The sequence below is a fragment of the Rhinolophus hipposideros genome (assembly GCF_964194185.1).
Source record: "Rhinolophus hipposideros genome assembly, chromosome: 15".
NCBI classification, from domain to species: domain Eukaryota; kingdom Metazoa; phylum Chordata; class Mammalia; order Chiroptera; family Rhinolophidae; genus Rhinolophus; species Rhinolophus hipposideros.
The window spans coordinates 14265442-14285089 of record NC_138061.1 but is presented as its reverse complement, the minus strand read 5'-3'; the positions used below and the strand labels follow the sequence as shown (position 1 = coordinate 14285089).

At 46.3% G+C, this 19648-nt stretch overlaps 1 protein-coding gene across 1 annotated transcript in view; it reads left to right on the top strand.

Moving 5' to 3' along the window:
* Positions 1-910: 910 nt before the first annotated feature.
* Positions 911-19648, top strand: part of HABP2 (hyaluronan binding protein 2) — a 32491-nt gene continuing 13753 nt past the window's right edge. The window contains exons 1-3 of the mRNA XM_081075202.1: positions 911-1090; positions 11847-11883; positions 18658-18768. Coding sequence (XP_080931328.1) covers positions 1022-1090; positions 11847-11883; positions 18658-18768 — 217 coding nt within the window. The 5' untranslated portion in view covers positions 911-1021. The remainder of the gene's footprint in view (positions 1091-11846; positions 11884-18657; positions 18769-19648) is intronic.

The window sequence follows — 19648 nt, the reverse complement described above, 5'->3', positions numbered from 1 at the left end:
CCACTGAGCATCTGAGAGTGTCTGCCAGATAGAGCTGGCCGGTGGGTGAGCAGAAGGCTCAGGAGCACTTACTTCAGTTGGCAGCAGGGTTTCAGAAGCTGGATTTAGGATTCCGGAGGGAGGATTTTGCAGCCCTTACATAGATTTACTGAAGGAAGTCAGGTGTTTACAGGAGCTCAAGTCTATGCTTATTCAAGAGATCAATTGTGTTCAGGAGAGCCCACACTTAAGAGGTAACTGCTGCTTTAGATAGCCCTACCTGCCACCAGTGTAGCCAAATAAGGAACACAGGAAACAACTGGCCCCAAACATGAGCATCATGGGGTTTTTTTCTCCCTCTTGATCAAAGAAAGACTCCAATGAGAAGAAAAAAAAATAATTAAAAAGTAAAAACCTTATGTAATGAAATTTGAAAGAAAACTTTGGAAGCCAACAAGCAACCACGGGCAAGGCTTCAAAGGGCCCAGAATCAATGTTTGTCAATAGCAGTTTTGCAACCTTTAATTTATCTTTCATGAATATAAAGCGTGATGTTATTAGGAGCTCATCTGTGCCTTAATTCTGTTTGAGATTTGATGAATCAGAACTCTATTAACATTCTGTCCGAATCAGCAATGTCAGAGGCCTGTGGCAAAAAGCCTCACCCGATCCCGGCTTTCATCCTGCAGCTGGGATGCTAGTTAACCATCGGGCCTTCTGCATTGAACACTCAGAAGCCCCCCAGCTACAGCCAGGAGCTGGGGTGTTTTCTCTCTGCCACTTTCTTTGGAGACTTTCTCCCAGAAAAAAAAAATCCAACCATCCCATGATTCAGCCCAGCCCCAAAGTTACCATTTGTTTAATCAAGATAGTTGGTTTGCAAAACATTAAACATTAAACAGTATTTGATGCCTAGTTAATAATTTGCATCCTCTTCGTGGGTTCCTGAATCCTTGAAGACTGACATATTCCTCCCCCCCCCCCCCAAAGGCAACAAAAGAAATTGTATGTAGAGCAAAACAAGAGTCCTTACACTGCAAAGATGTTTGCCAGAATCTCTGATCTCCGTGTTCTGCTGCTAATGGTTCTGGCTGGAACGACAGCCTTCGGGGTAAGTGTTCTTTTCAAATACCTGTAGTTGAGAGACTCTGGCTATTTGAATGACCAAAGCAGCTGGGTCAGGAGCAACGAGAAACTTTAGCTGTGAAAGACTAATGTGGTCATGTTGAACGTGTCCTGATTGTCAGAGCCAGTGCAGACCTGTGATGTTGGCTGCTGAATTCCATGAGCCATGCAGCTGACTTGAGCCCTCTTGGAGCAGAGTCTCCATGAATGCCCTGCAGTGAAGGGGGGGGGGGCGGGGGCAAGAAAATCTGCTAAGGCCGATTGTGGGTTGTGATCTGGCAGGGATCTCAGAGACCCCTCTGGGAAGTCATTGAGGACTACAGATTCTCTCTGCAAACACACATATCCAGTTTTCCAGACATTTGGGTGACACTTGGATAAATATTCCTGTGCTTTGGCCCTAGAGGAGAACCCTGATGGCTGCCAATCATCCTGGCATTGGGTTTACTTAGGTGGATTAGATTAGGAGAGAGATCAGAGGATCTTGCATGGGGGACTCAAGACATTTGGGAGCAGATGAGTTGTGGAGATGCCGGCTTCAGTCTCTGTGGGCATGTGAGTGGGGCCTTCCACAGACACAGAGCCTCCTAGAAGTCCTTACTGGGTGTGGTTGGAAGCATGAGTGTGAGCTGTGGAGCCAGGATTTGAATCTCAGCTGTGCTGCTTTCTGGCTGTGGAATGTTGGGCGAATAACAATTCTCTGAGTCTCAGTTTCTTCTACTGCAAAACAAGTGATAATCTCTCACAGATTTGGGGAGAGTCAGGATTGATTAAACAAGGCAATGCATGTGCCTTTCACCAAACAAATCTTTCTTTTCCATAAAAATTCCCAGAATGAACATGAGTTGTCCCTGAGAATCAGAAAAGCTGTCCCTTTGTCGGGGGAGAGGTAGAGAACAGGCAGGGGATGAGAACTGAAATCACAGCCATCATCTCTTTATCTCATTAAATACCTTTGCATTTTATTTCCCATTTTACTCCACGCAGCTTTTCCTGCGGGAAGCAGATTAAAGTCCAGGTTTTCTGATTAGCATGTTTTAAAAAACAATAGCTTCTCCTTCCTTTTCAGCAAACTGAACTCAGAAGCTTACCTTAGCTCCGTATTAAGCTTCCAAATGACTCACCTCTGAAAGAGTTTTATTTTCCAATGCTGACCTGCGTGTGTGTGGTGTAGGTGCAGTGACAAATTGGTATCAAGCCCCCCATGTCATTTGATTACTTGGTGGATGTCTAAGGCGGAAACTTAGCAGAAATACCACAGGTCTAGAGAACAGCAGTGGAAATTATCAGAGGCCCACAGGGGGTCCAGAGAAACTACCAGTCAGAAAGAATTAGATCTTAAAATTTGCAGGCAAGGAGAGTTGATGCAGTCTGTTTGAAGTTCACAAAAAGATAATGGTCCCCCCAAATCCTTTTTTTTTTTTTTGGCAAACCCCAGTGCATTTTTAGGGTTAGCGATGAAATTATAAGTCAATAATGGATAAAAGAGAAAATATGAGAGATAGCCTTCAGGCAATGAGCTTAGTCAATTCCAAGGAGAGGGTTCAGGGCTTTGGAATATCTCTTACCCCAGATGTGTGCCAGACAGGTGGTCGGGACGGCAGTTCATCTCACAGGCGAGCTCACAGACATCCAGGGGAAAGTGGCCAAGTCTCTCAGATGCTTTGGAGAGTTCGGGGCGTCATGGGGAGGAAGGTGCCTCCTAGCCAGATGGGCTGGGTGGCCTCTCCTATCCCACATAGCTAAAAATAATAACCAACTGTTACCATTTAATGAGAAATCCTGTGTGCCAGGCTCTGTGCTTTCAATAAATTGGTCCGTCTCCGGAAGGACCCTAAGAATCAGGTACTGGATTGCTCCCAATTTACAGATAAGGAGCTGGGTAACTTGATCTCAAGTCATACTGCTGAGAAGTGGCAGAGCTGAGTTCTACTCTGGCTGGTGTGCTGTCTAGACAAGATCTCTTGCCTGGATCCTACCTAAGATGAGATTTCTTCAGTCCATAGAGCGTCAGGGTCATAGTCCTTCCTCTAGGGACAGGAAGCTCTTAGACCAGGGGACTGTTTGCTGGGTGGAGTGATGTGGACTCCATGTGACTCTGAAAATTTAAAGAAAAACAATTATAGGGTCTGTGTTCACTACCATTGGAAAGATGCCTGAGTACCCTCCTCTGAACTCAGATCATGCAGCCAACCTTATGATGACATCTCTGTGTGCCCATCTTTAGCATAGATTTTTATTCAGATATCCATCATCCAAAGAGGTACAGGTCAAATATTACAGTGGACACCAGGAATTCATTCATAGCGTCTTCCTGGTCTGGTCCAGATTTGGTTTTCCTTGTCAACTGTATGAAGGACGTGTCCTGTCTCCAGGGCTTAGAAACCTTTGCTTGCTATTGTCCTTAGGGTGATTTGGGGTGCCACTGGGCTGGGCCGTGATGGAATTTGACCTCTTCCAGGGTCAAAAGCCAGAGGACAATGCTTATTTTATTAGACCTCATCCTTGGAGAGAAGAGAGGACAATGGTTCCTCCTCTCCTCTGCAAGAGTCCTTACCATTGAAATGCATGTTTGCGCCCATTTCTGGGCTTTTTAAACCCTAGCATTTAAACCCAAGAACGCTAGAACTCTAGAATCACCTTAGGTATAGAGCTGCAAAAATGTTTGCATTGACCAGAGGTCGAAGATTGGCAGCTTGGTGTACATTCTGCAAACAGCAAGAGTTTTATTTGGCAGATAGAAGGTCAGTCTGAAGAGTATTTTGATTTCCTTTCAATTGCTTGGCGACATTTAAGAATCAGAATGTTTCACATAAAAATACAAATGTCTTGCAAACCAGACATTCTACTAACAGGGAGTTCACATTCTTGCAAAGCAGGAGGGGGAAGGGAGCCAGCTCCTTCCCTTACAAGAAGAAACTGAAGCCTTCCTGATCCCACAGGCCCCACCATTCTCTATTGTTGACACCCTCTCTGCGTGACTGATGTACATTATATGTCTGGTTCTACCCTGGAGAGAGAGAGACAGAGCAACAAAGAGAAAAAGCAACCTTGTCTGGTTGTTGTTCAGAAACACCGTGGGTGTCAAAATACTGGGACCAATTTTGGATGGTCAAGTCACTGGGCTCAATATCTAATTAATTTAAGCATCCAAGTCTTCTCCACCCCAGGACCAAACCAGGCCTTTGTAGGGAAAGATATGAGCTACCCTTTTCAAAACCTCAATGCTCTAGAATGTCAGTCTCTGGCAGGCTGAGGAGACATCTCTCCCTTTTGTTGTAATCCACACAGAATTTTACAGAAAAGAGAGGGACTGAATTTCATGGTACCTTCTTGTAGACTTAAAAAAATAAACAAGAAAAATAACCAGGTCCTAAGCACAAGTCCACCTGGTTAGCTCTGGCATCGTACACTGGTATTTGGGGAAATCAGGTCACAAGAAATTGCATGTGTATGTAGGCACAGATATAGTGATATTTTAACTTCATTATGGTTCCCTAAATGCAAAAGCAATTCTGTTGTCACAGAGAAACAGCATGGCAGAAAATTCGGCAGCCCAGATTTTAAATAAAATATGCTTTTTCTTCATAATTAATGTAACAAGGTTTTCTGGCTTAGGACTTGGCAAATAAGTGGTGTTGGGGGTTGGGGGGAGGGTGGGGAGTTGGTGTAACATGCCTGTGACCTGACAAACAAGTTCCAGGAAGAGTTTGTGCTGAGCAAGATTTCCTCAATGGTTCCACAATTTGCAAAAAATTTAAAACTCCAAACTCCCTGATGACAGTGGCTCATCGTCATAACGATAATCGTAATGGCAACCATTGATCAGATATTGTATACTTTATGTTTATTATGTCGTGAAAACTTCCTAACAGGCCTTTGAGATGGGGACCACTGTCATCTTTATTTTACAAAGTAGAAACTAAGCTCTGGAGAAGTCAAATAATCTGCTCCAAAGGTCAGCCCTGGGCAAGTACAGAGCAGGATTCAAACCCAGGTCTGCCTGATGCCACATTCCATGCTCTGTGGTAAAGGTGGTGGAGGCCACCTTGCCAGGAGCTACCCAAACCAAAGGAGACCGTTCAATGTGGTATCGAAGGTGTCAGAAGGGGCAGTGGCCTCAGACTCCAGTTTCTGGCAAGAGATGAAGTTACTCCTACCTGGAGTCTCCTTCAACGGCCCCTGAAGCTTTTCCTTTTAACACCAGAAGGATCAAGTCTTGTCAGATAGGTGACTATTAGTTCAGTGCTTTCAAACCTTTAATCGTGAATGAACCCAACTTCAGAAATGTTGCCAAAGCCCAAACTAGTTTCTTAATACTCTTGTTCAGCAGACTCACCTATTCTCTACCTAAATAGGTTTATTTTTAAAGGACACCACTGTAAATGGAAAAATTCTTTTTTAAATGGGGTCTTTGAATTCTACCTGGCTACGGTCGTCCCCCTACAGCTCAGAGCCTGAAGCCTGCTTTCTCCTTGTTAAACGGGGCGATTAGCGAGAGGGAGAGAATACTGACCAGAACCACCTGAGTCTTTTTCCATGACAGGCTCAGAAGGGTTGACAGTAAAATTGAGAAGGGAATGACTTTTTCACGCTGCGTTTTTGATGTCATGTCACGCTCCGGCCCGGTGCCACACAAATCGGTTTGGGTGCTGCCAGTGGTTCGCATTCCACATCACGGGAAGCACAGAAGTGAAGACAGCTCCAGGGGTGGAGTTGGTTTCCATCAGTGGGAAGCTACTTTTCTGAGCCCCTGGGCTGTCGGCTGAGGCCACTTGGCCAAGACGGTCAACATGGGGGTGTGTGCCCACGTGGCAGGCCCCAGCCTCGTCCGCTGTTTTGTTAGTTCATTCATGCATGATCACATCCAGAAAAGAGTGTTTGTTTTTATACAATCTCCTCATCCTGGGCGGTGTCACTCCCTAAACTTCAACAACCCTGCCCGCCCCACCCTGCGGTCTATTTGACCCAAGTCCCATTAATACTGATATTTCTCAGCAAATACTTACCCCAAAGGTAATCTTTTGTAAATGCTCTACTGCCCCTGGGCAGCCAAATCCCCTTGAATTAAACAACAGGTCGGGTAAAGGAACTCTTATAATTGGGGAAATTGAGGCATAGAGAGATTCAACAACTTGCACAGGAGCAAAGATAGGCCCAGGAATCTCCTTGGCCAGAAGCTTCATGCCTAAGAGAGGTATAATCAGAGTAATTGCGGGCAGAGTCACCTGGGTGCTGCTTGAAAATGCATGTTCGGGGCCCATTCCAGAACCACAGACATATCACTCTCGTAGTGGGAGCTCGGGGAAATTTTGATAAATGCTACACATTAACGGACTTTGAAAACATTATGCACAGTGCAATAAAGCTAGTCACAGAAGGACAGATGTTATATGATTCTATTTAGATGAGGCACCTAGAATAATCGAGATTCAAGTAGAATAGAAGTTACCAGCAGCTTGGAGGAAGGAAGAGGGGGATTTATTATTTAATGGATATAGAGTTTGTGTTGCGGATGATGAAAAAGTTTTGGGTATAGATAGTAGTGATAGTTATATAGCATTGTGAATGTACTTAATGCCACTGAATGGTATACTTACAAATAGTTAAAATGAAGAATACTATGTTATGAATATTTTACCACAATTTTTTAAAAAAGGACTACGTGGCCTTGCAAAACCGTTTATCTCATGACATAGCTTATGTTTGCAGCATGAGCCAGTGTAAGAGGATGGTTTGAGTCAGCAGTTGGGCTAATGACTGAGACACTGGCAACATCTGTCTACTGTCACCTCCACCCCTGACCTTGATCTTGAGCTCTGTGCAGCAGTGGAGACTGGCCCTGCTGAGCTGCGTTCTCTTGTCCTTGGTCAGTCTTCCAGCCCAGCAGTAGTAGCCTCAGTTAGCCGTGGCTCAGAGACCTTTCCTACCCAGCTGCCCTTAGCAGTACTACAGTCCTTTCCTGGTGGTGGTAGCATTTGTTCTACCACCAGTTCATCTGAGAATAAAAAGTACATCTGAAGAGGGAGGGATGGCTGAGAGTAGAGTCCCGATATTTCACCTCTCAGGTCAAAGATGTTTTTTGCTTTTGTTTCATTCTAAGCCAAGCTTCTGGCCCCCAAAGGCAGGACTGGCCCTCTATTGCTTCCCAATCCTCTGAGAACATTTTCTATCAGCTAATTCTTGGAAATCGTCAACTCAGAGTTTTAGCCTCTGCCCTTTCGTTTTGTTTTCCAAAAGATTTCGAATTCTGAAAGGTAGAGGAAGAACCTGAGTTAAAATAATCGCTACATTAGAGATAGGACCAAATAGGTTAGACCTCAATGCCCTTCACACCTAAGGAGATTATACTGTAAATCAGTAAGTCTCAGAGACACTTCTCTCTCTCTCCCTGCCTTCCCCACTAACCAACCTTAGCCTATAAGACACCAGACCTTGACACATGCTCTCTGGTGACTGGGCGGGAGTTTCACATTGCTGAGGGCCAGCTCCTAACTGGAGAAGGCTATGGTCCTGAGCCATGGATCCATGGAGAAAGCCCAAGTGTGGAAGAGATGGTTCATCAGTTCGATGTAGAGGGGTCTCCCTGACTCTCTTGCAAAACATCTCCCTTTCCATGTGCAAGAAGCGGATGTTTCCAGCTCTCTAAGGGGCTCGGGGGCAGTTTTGACCCCATGCTACGGTATTTTAGCCCTGTTGAGACTAGGAACGTATGTGGTGGGAGAAGCAGGCAGAGGCTTACCTGCCTTTTGATCTGGGTGGAGATGTTTACTGAGATGTGTTTGCCTCGGTGAACTGGGTGAGGCTCCCCAGTTGTCATTGGGGCCTAATGGCCCTGTCTGTGTCCTGCCAGGACTGGGCTAGTCTAGACAGGATTTTCACAAAGCTTTCGGAGAACAGGGGCCCAATCGCTTAATCAGCTCAATGCCCTTCCTCCCTTAGGGTTAGCAAACTCTTCTGTTTCCTTCCCCTCCATCCTTTTGTTATAATGTATTTATATTATGGTTCCCCATCCCTCACAGCCATGGAGATTGGGAGTGAGAGGTCTGGTGTAAAACTGGCTCCATTATATCTCAGCTCCAATACTTACTGAGTTACTTTGGGCAACTTAATCTCTGCAAATCTGTTTTCTTACCTCTAAAATGGATGTAATTATAGCACCTCAATTATCAAGTATTGTGTGCCATAAATGAGACAAAATGCATGTAAAACATTTAGCATAATTCTTGGCACAATGTCAGCTCTTAATAAATGTGAACTGAATCATAGTCATCTCCTCCTAGCTTTGCATTGATCTTCCTTTTTTTGAATTTGTAAGTCCCAGGAGTAGGACTTCTTCTTTCCCTGTCTCTGGAAAAACTGAATGGAATATGGGATGAAAGGAGGCAAATATTGTGTCTATCCATCCTCTGCCCCCGCCATCACCCAGGTTAGTTTCAGGATCCAGAGGTATGGCATCAATAACTGGCTATTGGCCTAGCCTTTCCCATACGTTCCCCCACATACCCAGCATGGTGTATAGGCTGCCAGTTTCCACATATCATCACAGCGTCTCTCTGCTGTGGACTCAGTGATTCACAAAATGAGTGGGCCTGCTTCAGATCCCCCTGACATGCAGCCCAGGCTGCACAGCTGCGCGGCAGCTGCTTCAGACTCCTTGAGAACCCACGGGATTTCAGGCCCCCCCACCCACACCCCCGCCACCACCCCCAGCCCAGGAAGATCTGGCTTTCTTTTTGTTTGGTTTCCCTCTGGCTCCAGCTTCCAGTTATAGCTCCTGGAAAGGGCACGTCTGCCATCTGCTGACCATGGGCAGTACAGCACTTGGCTGACCCTCAGGCTCTGGTTTAGAATGAAGATGTGGGGTTCTGGCCCAGACTCAGGTGTTCGAGGGCCTTTTCCATACTGGGCCCTGGGAAGGATGCTCCCTGAAGTGCTCCCTTCTGTCCTGCCCATATCTCAGGGCTGACAGTGGCCAGGCATGGCCCACACTACTCAGCTCAAATGGTAGAATTCAGGGGCTATCTCTGTCTCCTCAGGGCTGGGCAGAGGCAAGTAGAGAGGGGGAGACCCTGCTCTTCAGACAAGCTAAATGGATGGATGATGAGGCAGGATAAAGGACCAGGACCAAGGCAGAGCTGACTGGATGTGACGAGGGTAAGACTGAAAGAACGGCAACATACATCTGTCCTTGGGGTCCTCTCGTGCCCCCTTTTTTGGTAATGCCCTGGCACTCAAGCCCAGAGGTGTCAACTTCAGATGTTGCCATTCAAGCACCCCAGACCCAGGAATACCCTTGAGACCTGAACCTGCCTTTCCTCTGCCAGGCCTCTCCGTTATCACCCCCACCCGCAAACGAAACACCCACCCTTTGTCACATTTTCTCCAGCAACAGGGTTGGGGGACAATGACGCAATTAAACAGGCCCAGTCCAGACAACAAATGGCCTCTCTTCCTTTTGGTGCCTTCCTTTCCCCCCCTAACTTTTTATTTTGTAATTTTTCAAACCCACAGAAAAGTGAAGGGATTAAGACAATGCAACAATGAATATTTTGCCACATAGCTTTCTCTCTCTTGTGTGTGTGTGTGTGTGTGTGTATATATATATATATATATATATATATATATATATATATATATATATATATATATATATATATATATAGAGAGAGAGAGAGAGAGAGAGAGAGAGAGAGAGAGATCCAAAAAATGTATACACATTTTAAGAAAGGAAAATACTGTATTAAAATTGTAATACTCAATATATACCGATAAGAAAAGATGACTACAAGTCATATGTATACATTTTTTGGCACCCTCGGCGTATGGTTGGTTGGTCGGTTGGTTTGCTGAGTCATTTGCAGCTAAATTGTAGACATCACCCTCAATACTTCAGCACGCATCTCCGAAGAATAAGAACACTTTCCTACGGAACCCGCAATACCATTATCACTCTCAAGAAATTCAACATTGCTACAATAATGCTACCTCACATAAGTCCACATTCAAATTCCCCAATTGTCCCAACAATGTCCTTTATAGCTATTTTATAGCAATACAATCTAGAATGCTTTCGTGGACCACACACTGCATTTGGTTGTTTTGTCTCTTTAATCTCATTTAATAAAAAGCCGTCTTCCCATCTTTTTTGTCTATATGACATTGGCATTTGTGCTGGGTCTAGGCTTGCTGTTGTGCAGAAAGCCTACAACTTGGATCTGTCTCGTTCCTCGGGAGTAGATTCAGAATAAGCATTTCTGTCAAGAACGCTACTTATTGATGGGCCCTTGGTATGTCATGTCAGGATACATTCTTGTTTTTCACTTTTCTTTTCTAATGTATCATCTGCCTAGTTCCCAAAATGGTTAAGGAGGCCTACAGTAGAGCCGAAAGTTAGAAATTCTGCCGAGGGTACAGCAAGCAAGAACACCAAGTTGCCTAGATAGATGTGGGTACCTGGAAGGTGCACACACGGACCGCCAAGACCCAAAGGGAAATGTGGCAGCTGATAGAGGCTCTCATTTTCTAAATCAGAGGTCTGCAAACTTTATCTATAAAGTGCCAGACAGGCCATATTTGGTGCTATACTGTCTCTGTCACAACTACCCTGCCATTGCACCATGAGCAGTATGGAAGCAAATGGGCGTGGCCATGTTCCAAAAAAACCTTTATTTGTAAAACCGCAACTGCTGGGGTTGGCTGAAGGGCCTTAATTTGTTGACCCCTGATTTAAGTGAAAAAAAATATTCCTGCTATTAAGGGAGTAAAACTTTCCTTTTCTGGTGAGCACCGTACTCTAAGTTTTTGAGGAATGCCATGTGCGAAGCACTAGGCTTGGTATTTGGGTAATTACATCGGTGGTGAAACAGACAAGGTCCTTGCCTCTCTGGAGGACATGTCTGATGTGAGAGATAACATGCAAATAAACAAATACAAAACTACATGCCGGAAGGATGCAGTGACAAAACAATGGGGGTGTGTGTGTCATACTGAGAAGGAGCTAGGGGGGACTCCTGAGGAGATAACTTTTAAGCTGAGACCTAGTGACAGTCATGGGGGAGAGCTTTCCAGGCAGAGGGAATAGCAAGTGTAATAGCACCTGTGGTGGATGGAGCATGGCTAGAGCCATTTTGAATCCAGGGATGGCTGGAGATTTGTCAGGGGCAGGGAGAGGGAAGAGTTTGAGAGGAGGCTTATTGGTTGTGGCAGGTGTTTGTATTTTATTCCAAGAAGAAAATGAGAAGTCATTGGAGTGGGTTAAGTATCTGTCCATCCCCAACCCAAAGGCAGTCACTTAGACACAGCTCTGTGACCTCTGACCTCAATTTGCTCATCAGTAATCAGGCTAATAGAAGCCTTTTCATAGGGTTGTTATAAGACTTAAATGCAGCAATGTACAATCAGGCAGAGAGGAAATGCTCAATACATGCTAATAATCATAGCTGACCAGATGGTCAAAACCTACCTGTATAGCCAGGTGTATAGAACAGGTAAGTGCGAGCACCGCACCTCCGTACCAAGGAAGAAGGGCAATGCTTCCGATGGATTGGATGTCTTCAAATAGGCCCCACCCCCTCCCTCCAACCCTGGTCCCCGCTGCAGCCTTCAGAAAGCACCCAATGCTCCTGTGCCCTGGACGTGACCCTGCGAAAGGCTCCTCTTAGCTTGCACGTGCTCAGGAAGGCACTCAGCCAGCTCGGCAGACTCATCCTTGCTCTGCTCTGTGTCGTTTTGTTTTTCAGTTCTCCCTGATGTCTTTACTTCCAGTCCCGGACCCAGGTGAGTGGGCGGATCTTCCGGGAGCTCCTCACAGGCTGGCTCTGGGATGGAGGAAAGGGGGCCCACACATGCGGGTGTTGGCAAGACCTCAGAGTTCACAGGGTTCAGAAGTCACAGACTCCTTTGAGAATTTCCCCGGAAAAAATGCACTCCTGGGCATTTATATGTCCATGCACACACACAATGCTTTACACAATTTTGAGTTGCCTGTGGATACCCCATGCCCACTCTCAGGACCCGAAGGGAAAAACTGCTGATGCAGTTAAAGCCCTTCATTTTACAGAGGAGGAAACTGAAGCCCAGAGAGGGGAAGCAATTTGCCTCAGGTCACACAGCGCCTTAGTGGCTTAGGTGAGGTGACAGGGCCAAGGCAAAGTGAGGATGTCATCGAGCAATGACTGGCTCCAGGCAGGCCAGCTCGGTGCCATCCCCACTCAGTCCACCCCCCTGGGGAGCCAACACCTGTTTGCTGAGGGAATGGTGTGAGTGCCATGCAGGCAGCCCCAGGCTGACCTCCCTCTGGCAATGGATCCCACCAGTACCCCCACCTGGTTTGTTTCCTCAAGACTCAGTGTGTCCACACCCCAGTGAGCCCTGCTCTTTCCCATAGGCTCACTCACCCCTCACTCTCTCACCTTCTTTCTTTCCTATATCCTCTGCCTGGTGCCCCCAGCCAGGCCCAGGTGGAGCAGGGCTGCTCCTTCTTGCCACGTAATCCGCTCTTGGTCTCTGACTCTGCATCTGAATCTCTTTCTTCACTGCTCTGAGACCCAAGGAAGAAAAGTCCACTCACTGCTCCATCGTAGCAGAGGCCGGCAGTCGCCACTGGCAGTGACGTGGGCTAGCCACCCACAGAGGACGAGAGCCAGGCAGACAGCACATGGACACTGCAGTCACGTCTAAACTTGGAATCAAGGGTTTATTTGGGGCAAAGATGGCGATTACTGGCCCAAATTCCGCTTGACAGTCAATATTCTTCTGCAGCAAAGCCCGGGATGAGCAGACAGCTTTGTGCTGGCTCAAGGCAATCAATGCCTTTGTCCCACCCCATGCTTAGGGAATGCTTGTGGAATTGGACAAAAATATATGTGACCATGGCCTGTGGGTTTTTGAGAGGATCTCCTTTGCCCAAAGCAAAGGAGAAGGCCCAACCCAACATTGTCCTTTGGCGAATCCTGTTTCAGAGGGCTCCCCCTGCTGGCCACCCCATCATCTGCACATGGACTCCCCGGCGGGTCCAAAGCCAAGAGCTGCCGCTCAGCTTTCAGCACCAACTGCTCAGGCACCACAGAAGGGGCTCCTTTGGTCTGGGTGTCAGAGAGACGGAGCTGCAGAACTGTGGGGTCACCTAGTGGGAGCCGCAGGAGCACAGAAGACTCACAGACCTCACTCTCGCATGTATTTGAAAAGCAGCCTCACCCCTAGTCCTTGGGTTGGACTTCGTGGTCATAAGAGTTGTCTTTACTTCATGACACTTTACTGCCATTTTCCAGAAAGGTATGAAAGACATCTACAATGACTATCAGTGTATGACACCCTGGAATTGTGCAGTGAACAATAAGAACGACTGTAAGCGGCGGCCCTACTGAACAGAGATCACAGAAAAGGGAGTGGATTCATTCCATGTGTCCATAAGGCTTCTAGCTTTAATTAAATAGATTGGTGATTGACTATAAGCTTATATTTGATCTGCAAACAGGAAGAACTTTCTGATCGTCAGAGTTATCCAAAAATCTGATAGGGCTTTTGGGCTCTTGTGAGGTAGCGAGCTTCTCCTCACTGGTGATATGTAAGCACAGGCTAAAAACAACTTAGTAGGGAGTGGAGAGTGTCAGATTTAACATCCTGAGATTCTGGGCTCTGTAAGAACTCAGGCAATCGCTTCTAGAAGTTTGGTAATTAAAGGACCCTGGAGCACGCCACCCCCGGGCTCCTGAATCCATCTCAAGGGGTTCTATCAGCCTCTGACTATGGAGCGGGGTGAGAAGTAGTGGCTGGGCCTTCCTGCAAAGAACAGGTTAGGTCTGAAAAAACATTCATATTAGTGTCTGATTTAATTTCACAGGGTGGTTGTGCTTTGATGAAATTTGTCAGATCTCAGCAGGCTTAGGACCACAGTGTGGCCAAGGAAACACTGTGTTCATGCCTATGGGCAAGCTGCTTCTTTAATTGGTCTTGCTGGGCCAGAAGGTACCCACAGAAGCCAGAGTCTCCAACGGGTGGCAGAGGAGGTGGCCATCAAATAGCACAGACTCTGCCTGTGTCCCCAAAGCAGCTGATATGACAGCCAACAGGCCTGTGGAAATGCCTCTTCAAAGCTGGTTTGGCTCTGCCCAGCAACACAGGCTGAGCCCATCCATCAGCTGTCCTGCTGCCTGCCAGTGAGGGTCTCCACTGGGCTTGCCCTGTCAACTGCATTGGAAGTGTCAAATGCAGGCCGACAGGGCTGGGGTTTAGGGGAGGCCATCGGAGGAACCGTCTGTGCCACGGTGATGGATGACGCCAACAGGGACGGCATTCCAGGGATTTCTATTCCGTTCCACACATCTGGCAAGCTCTTTAGCCAGAGCAGCTGCAAAACTTCCATCACAGGAACTCTGGAGTTTTTCCGAAAGACCGTAGGTATGGACCACCATAATCCTGGTCGAGAGACCTGGGGCATGTGCTAAAGGAGATTTCCCAATGCGTAGTACTTCCTGGAAGCTAAAACCCATGGAGTCTCATGAAATATAAACCCCCAAGAGGCTCCAGGGCTCGTAAAAACGCAAACCAGACATGGAGTTAAGTAGACTTGGTTTCTGTTGCCATCTCTGTCTGCCTTCGTTTTTCCTTTTCTTTAAAATAGAAATAATAATACCTATGCCATGGGGTTATTTTAAGGTTAAATAAGATCATGTGCAACACATTTATTTAATATAATGTCTGATACACAGAAAATACTCAATACTTAATAACCTATTATTAGGATTATTTGGATTAACTCGGGATACTTTCACTCTTCTTCCTGATAAATTCTAGAAATAGACTCTGATACATAGATAAATCCACAAGGATTTCTTTATACCTAATATAATATGCTCCTGACAGCTGCCCCATTTTTTCCCCAAAGCTCTCCCATTTTTTATAGCCTAGAGAAAGTCTCAAATAATCTGTATTTAAACCTGGAGTGTTTTTCTACAATCTACTAATGGAACCAAATTTTAAGTTAGGTTGCCATTCTTTTCCGTCCAGGAAAGTACTTGGACAAGTTTCTAGACTCCTACAGAACTCAACAGGTATTTTCCTCACCAAATACCTGACCCAACTCTCACAGAGTTTCTCCCCTAAATCCCGTTCGCTCTGCAAACACCATCTTTGCTTGCAGAGCTGTGTGCAGGCCAATCAGAAGGAAGGGAGGCTTAACCCCAGAGGGAAAAATTGGCCTGTCAAACACACACATTAACTGCATATAGGCCACTGAGGGGTAGAGAGAGGAACAGATGTGGCTCTTGCTCTTAAGAAACCAACTATTTAGTCGAAGGAAACAAATCGGAGAGACCAAGTTAAATACAAACCACAAGAGAGGGGTGTCATCTGAGATCCAACAGTGAAAGCTAAAACTCCATGGCCACCTGGGCCAGTGAGTAATGTGCTAGAATCTAAAATTCTTATCCCACTAGCAACCCAATGTCAATCAGGCCCTGTGTGTCCATTTGTTATTACTGCATAAGGCACTCCCCCAAACTTGGTGGCTTAAACCACTAACCATGTATTCAGATCTTAATTCTTTGGGTTGGCAATTTAGACTGAGTCCCACTGTGCAGTTCTCCTGGTCTGGACCAGGCTCAGCGGGTGGGTCAGCTGTGCTTTCTCATGTGTCTGTGGCCTTCGCCGGGGCCACTGGGCCTGCTGTTGCCTCATCTGTCCTCTTACCCTCCTGTAGAATAGGGCAAACTTGTTCACATGAAAGGCCCAGGGGTCCATGACAGAGAGGAGGTGAACAGTGTTTGTTGAGGCCCAGGCACTCTGTCAGCTGGTACATGCTCCTTTCACCACGTGCTGTTGGCCAAAGCAAGTCCCAAGGGCAGCCCAGACCCAAGAGGTGGGGAAATCGACGTCATCATTTGGGGAGAGGAGATAAAAATCACATGACGAAAGGTGTGGCTACAGGGAGGGGTGCGGAATCGGCCATTTTTTTCCCCCATCAGATTGGTTCATACCACACAAGAGAGCCAACGTAGAACTTAAGGCTACCAGACCTGGTCTTGGCCACGTCTAGCTCCCCACTACTCTTTCATCTCCTTCCTTGGCTGGCTTTCTTCCCCCACCCAACCCAGACTAGAGGCTTGTTTGATGGAGGCCACATCCCACTCTTATTTGTATGTCTCTCCACTGTTTTCAGTGCCTTCCTGCGCCTGGCATAATACTTGGCCTATTGTAGGTGTACAGTACACGTTTGTTACATAGACAATGGGATTACGTGCCAACAGAATAGGAAAGACAAAGTAAGCTTTACGTTTGGAGGTGGAGAAACCCTCCCAGGTGATGCTCCTATAAAACATTTTTAAGCCACGTAGCAGCCCACCCTAAATATAGAGGATCTTAGTGCCCTCCTTAGCATAGCCCTCCAGCTGGATGGCTTCTGGGGATCTGGGGCTGCTGAGCCTCCATCAAGGGCCCTGAGCCACCTGTCCACCTCCATCAAGGGCCCTGAGCCATTGCCTTGGTTGGTGGGAGTAGGATTCAAAGCCCACACGTTTTATTCCCACCTTAGCTTCCTCAAGAGATGAGCAGACCTTGGTCACAGGGCTAAATTCAAGTCAAAATCTTCCAAGAGACCTGGGAAAGTCACAACCTTCCATCTATGTAAAACTCTCATCTCCAAATATATCTTCAAGGGGTTAATTCTTAATGACCTAGCCAAGATTTGTCAAGCTGACCCTCCACCTCTGGGAGTGACGGGAGAAATTATGGGAGCAATCTGAAGGCACTTATCTATAAACACCTCTTAGAAAAACAAAAATACCTGTCCAGAGAAAAGAGAAAGAAATAAATGAGGCCGTCATCTCATTACCAAACCCCATTGTCTCTCCCAAATGTCAGTTGGAAATCTTTTATGTCAAACTCAGAAAAACATTTTTTTTTCTCAGTTTCTCACTTTTCTTTCTCTGCTTTATCAAACTAGATGGAAAGAAACTTTATTTGCTCCGGGAAGACAATGGCCTTATCTTCAACCTAGATCCTCATCCCTGGAAAGGTGGCCTCCTCTGGGAGCATTTTCATAGTGGGGAAAATCAGCTCGGGAGAAATAATGAGCAAGCAAAGGGAGTCTTGACTTGACACAGAGATAAATGAGGTGAAACTCTGGCAAGGAACCAGAGTTGGCGGATTCAAAAAGGAAATAAAAAGATAGTTCCATTTTAATGGGAAATATAAAACAGCTATTGTGCAAAAGTCGATTTTTCAAAAGCCAAAGAGATAAAGATTATAGGGAATGACTGAGAGAAGAGTAAGATAATGTGATTGATAATCAGGCTTAGGTAAAGTGCCATCCACAGAGCCATCAGCTGGCTCTGTGGGACAGCCTTTTCAAGTCGGCTATCTGCATTTGTTCCTGCCTCATTATCATATGCCTCTCTGGACGGCTTCCTTCTGCTTCTGCTTGCCATACTCCTGCCAGCTGGAGAGAGCAAAGTCGACCTAACTTTCTGCAAATCTCAAACTTCTCTCCGTGAGCCACAGAGCTCCCAACATCTCCCAAGGCCCCAGACAACAACAAGCTTGAGTCCAGCCTTATACACACCTGATCTTCCCAATGGGCTGGCCTAGTGTGAGAGGAATACCTGGAGGCAACTCCATACACTGCCCTGTCTTTCAGTGGGCAAGATCCATGAACCTTTTCAAGGTTGTCCTTGGGTGATCCCTAATTAGCAGGCAGGGGATTCAATGCGGATGGCTGGACCCCATTCCCAAGGGCAAGCGTGGATGTAGCTGAGGCTGTGTAAGAGGCCTGTTAAAGCAGCCGAGCTTGTGCAATTTAGGGGTTATAGGAAGGTAAGCTGTCTTAGTTCAGATCCTGCTGTCTATTAGCGGTATGACCTTAGGCAAGTAACTTCACCTCTTTCCGCCTCAGGTTTCTCAAGTTAAAGTAGAGATAATAATACACTTCCTAGGTGTTTATGAGGATAAATTGGATGGTTCGTGTCACTTGCTTAGCACAGGCCCTGGTATATAGTAAAGGCTCAATAAATATCAGCTGTGATGATGACTCTGTAGATACAATCTGGGAGTTTGATGCTCTGACCAAGGGACAGTGATGAATCTCTCTAACTTCATTAAGCTAAGGTGACCCATAAAGTGCCATGGAAAATTTCATTCCTAGAAGCATCCAACAAGACACTTGAGGGCGATTGTAGGACCTTGGAGACCTTTTAGGCCCAATCATCTTCATTCTATTTGTAGATGACAAAATTGGGGCACTGAGGATTCAATTGGCTTGTCCAAGATTGTAGTTAGTGGAAAGGCAGAACGTGACTTCTTGTCCCCATTTTCAATCAGCTGCTCTTGACCTTGCCAAGTGCCCAGCTGCTTCGCTGGGTCATCACACTCCCACCCCCAAGGACAATTCATCATGCCTGATCCTTTCTGTCCACCTCATCAGCGTGAGGAGATGGAAAGACACATGATTCCTTCTTCAGGACTTAGAAATATTTAGGGGGAGTTTGGTGAAATGAAATGCTGATTTATTTGAGTCTAATGTTTAGGGTTTCTTTGGTTCTGTTCCCACTTCTGTAGATTGGACTCCCGACAACTATGAGTACAGCTACGAGGATTACAACCAGGAAGAGAACACCAATAGTGCGGTTGACCACCCCGAGAATCCTGACTGGTACTACACAGAGGATGGTAGGTACCAAAGCTGTTTGGGGGCCCTCCTGAGGGGAGGGCAGCACACCTGGAGGGGAATTTATGTGTCATCACATGCGAGGGCCTCCTTCACTTCCTGCTTTCTGACTGGCGTGGTAAAATAGGTATCGGAGACACGATCTAGACTGGCTTTTTTTTTCAGTTAGAATTATACACTGTGAGGCCTGGGGAGGGCCTAGAGACCATCTCTCCCACCTTCAAATAATAGATGAAGCAAATGAGGCAGACAGGTGCTGATTAGCCAAGTTGATACGGTGAGTTAGTGCATCACCATGCAGGTCTCCTGACACTGTGACTAGGAGTCATATTCAAAATCAGTCCTATATCTTTGATTGCCAGTTGGTCCTAATGATGAAGAATGTGAGTTAGCACGCAGTACCAGATTGCAGCATTCACAAATTTGGCGTTAAGACTTTTCCTTCCCTCCCACCGGGGCTGTGGTTTTCTTTCTCTTTTCAACTTTTCAGAAGCGTTGCTCAGTTGTTAGGATGTGTGTGTGTGTGTGTGTGTATTCACACACGTGTGCTTCTACCACATTTGTTTTTGTGTTTGTGGTTTCTTAACCCACGCCGTAGGACAGAAAGGAAAATGAGAAGCTGGGCCCAAGCAAAGCCATGTGACTAAACCAGGGGAAGGAATGGAAAGCACTTAGCAGCTGGAATTAAAGCTGTGTAACTGTGTGAAGTGGCCTGGAAGGCAGGGCTAAGATATGGGGCAACAGGGGAACATCAGAAGGGACCATCAAAACAAGAGCCGGGCCCAGGGATCCTAGTTCCTGAACCAAAGAACAATGTGTGTGAACAGAAGGATAAAGAATTCCCCGAGGGAAGATCCATTCAGACAACCGTGAAAAGCCAAA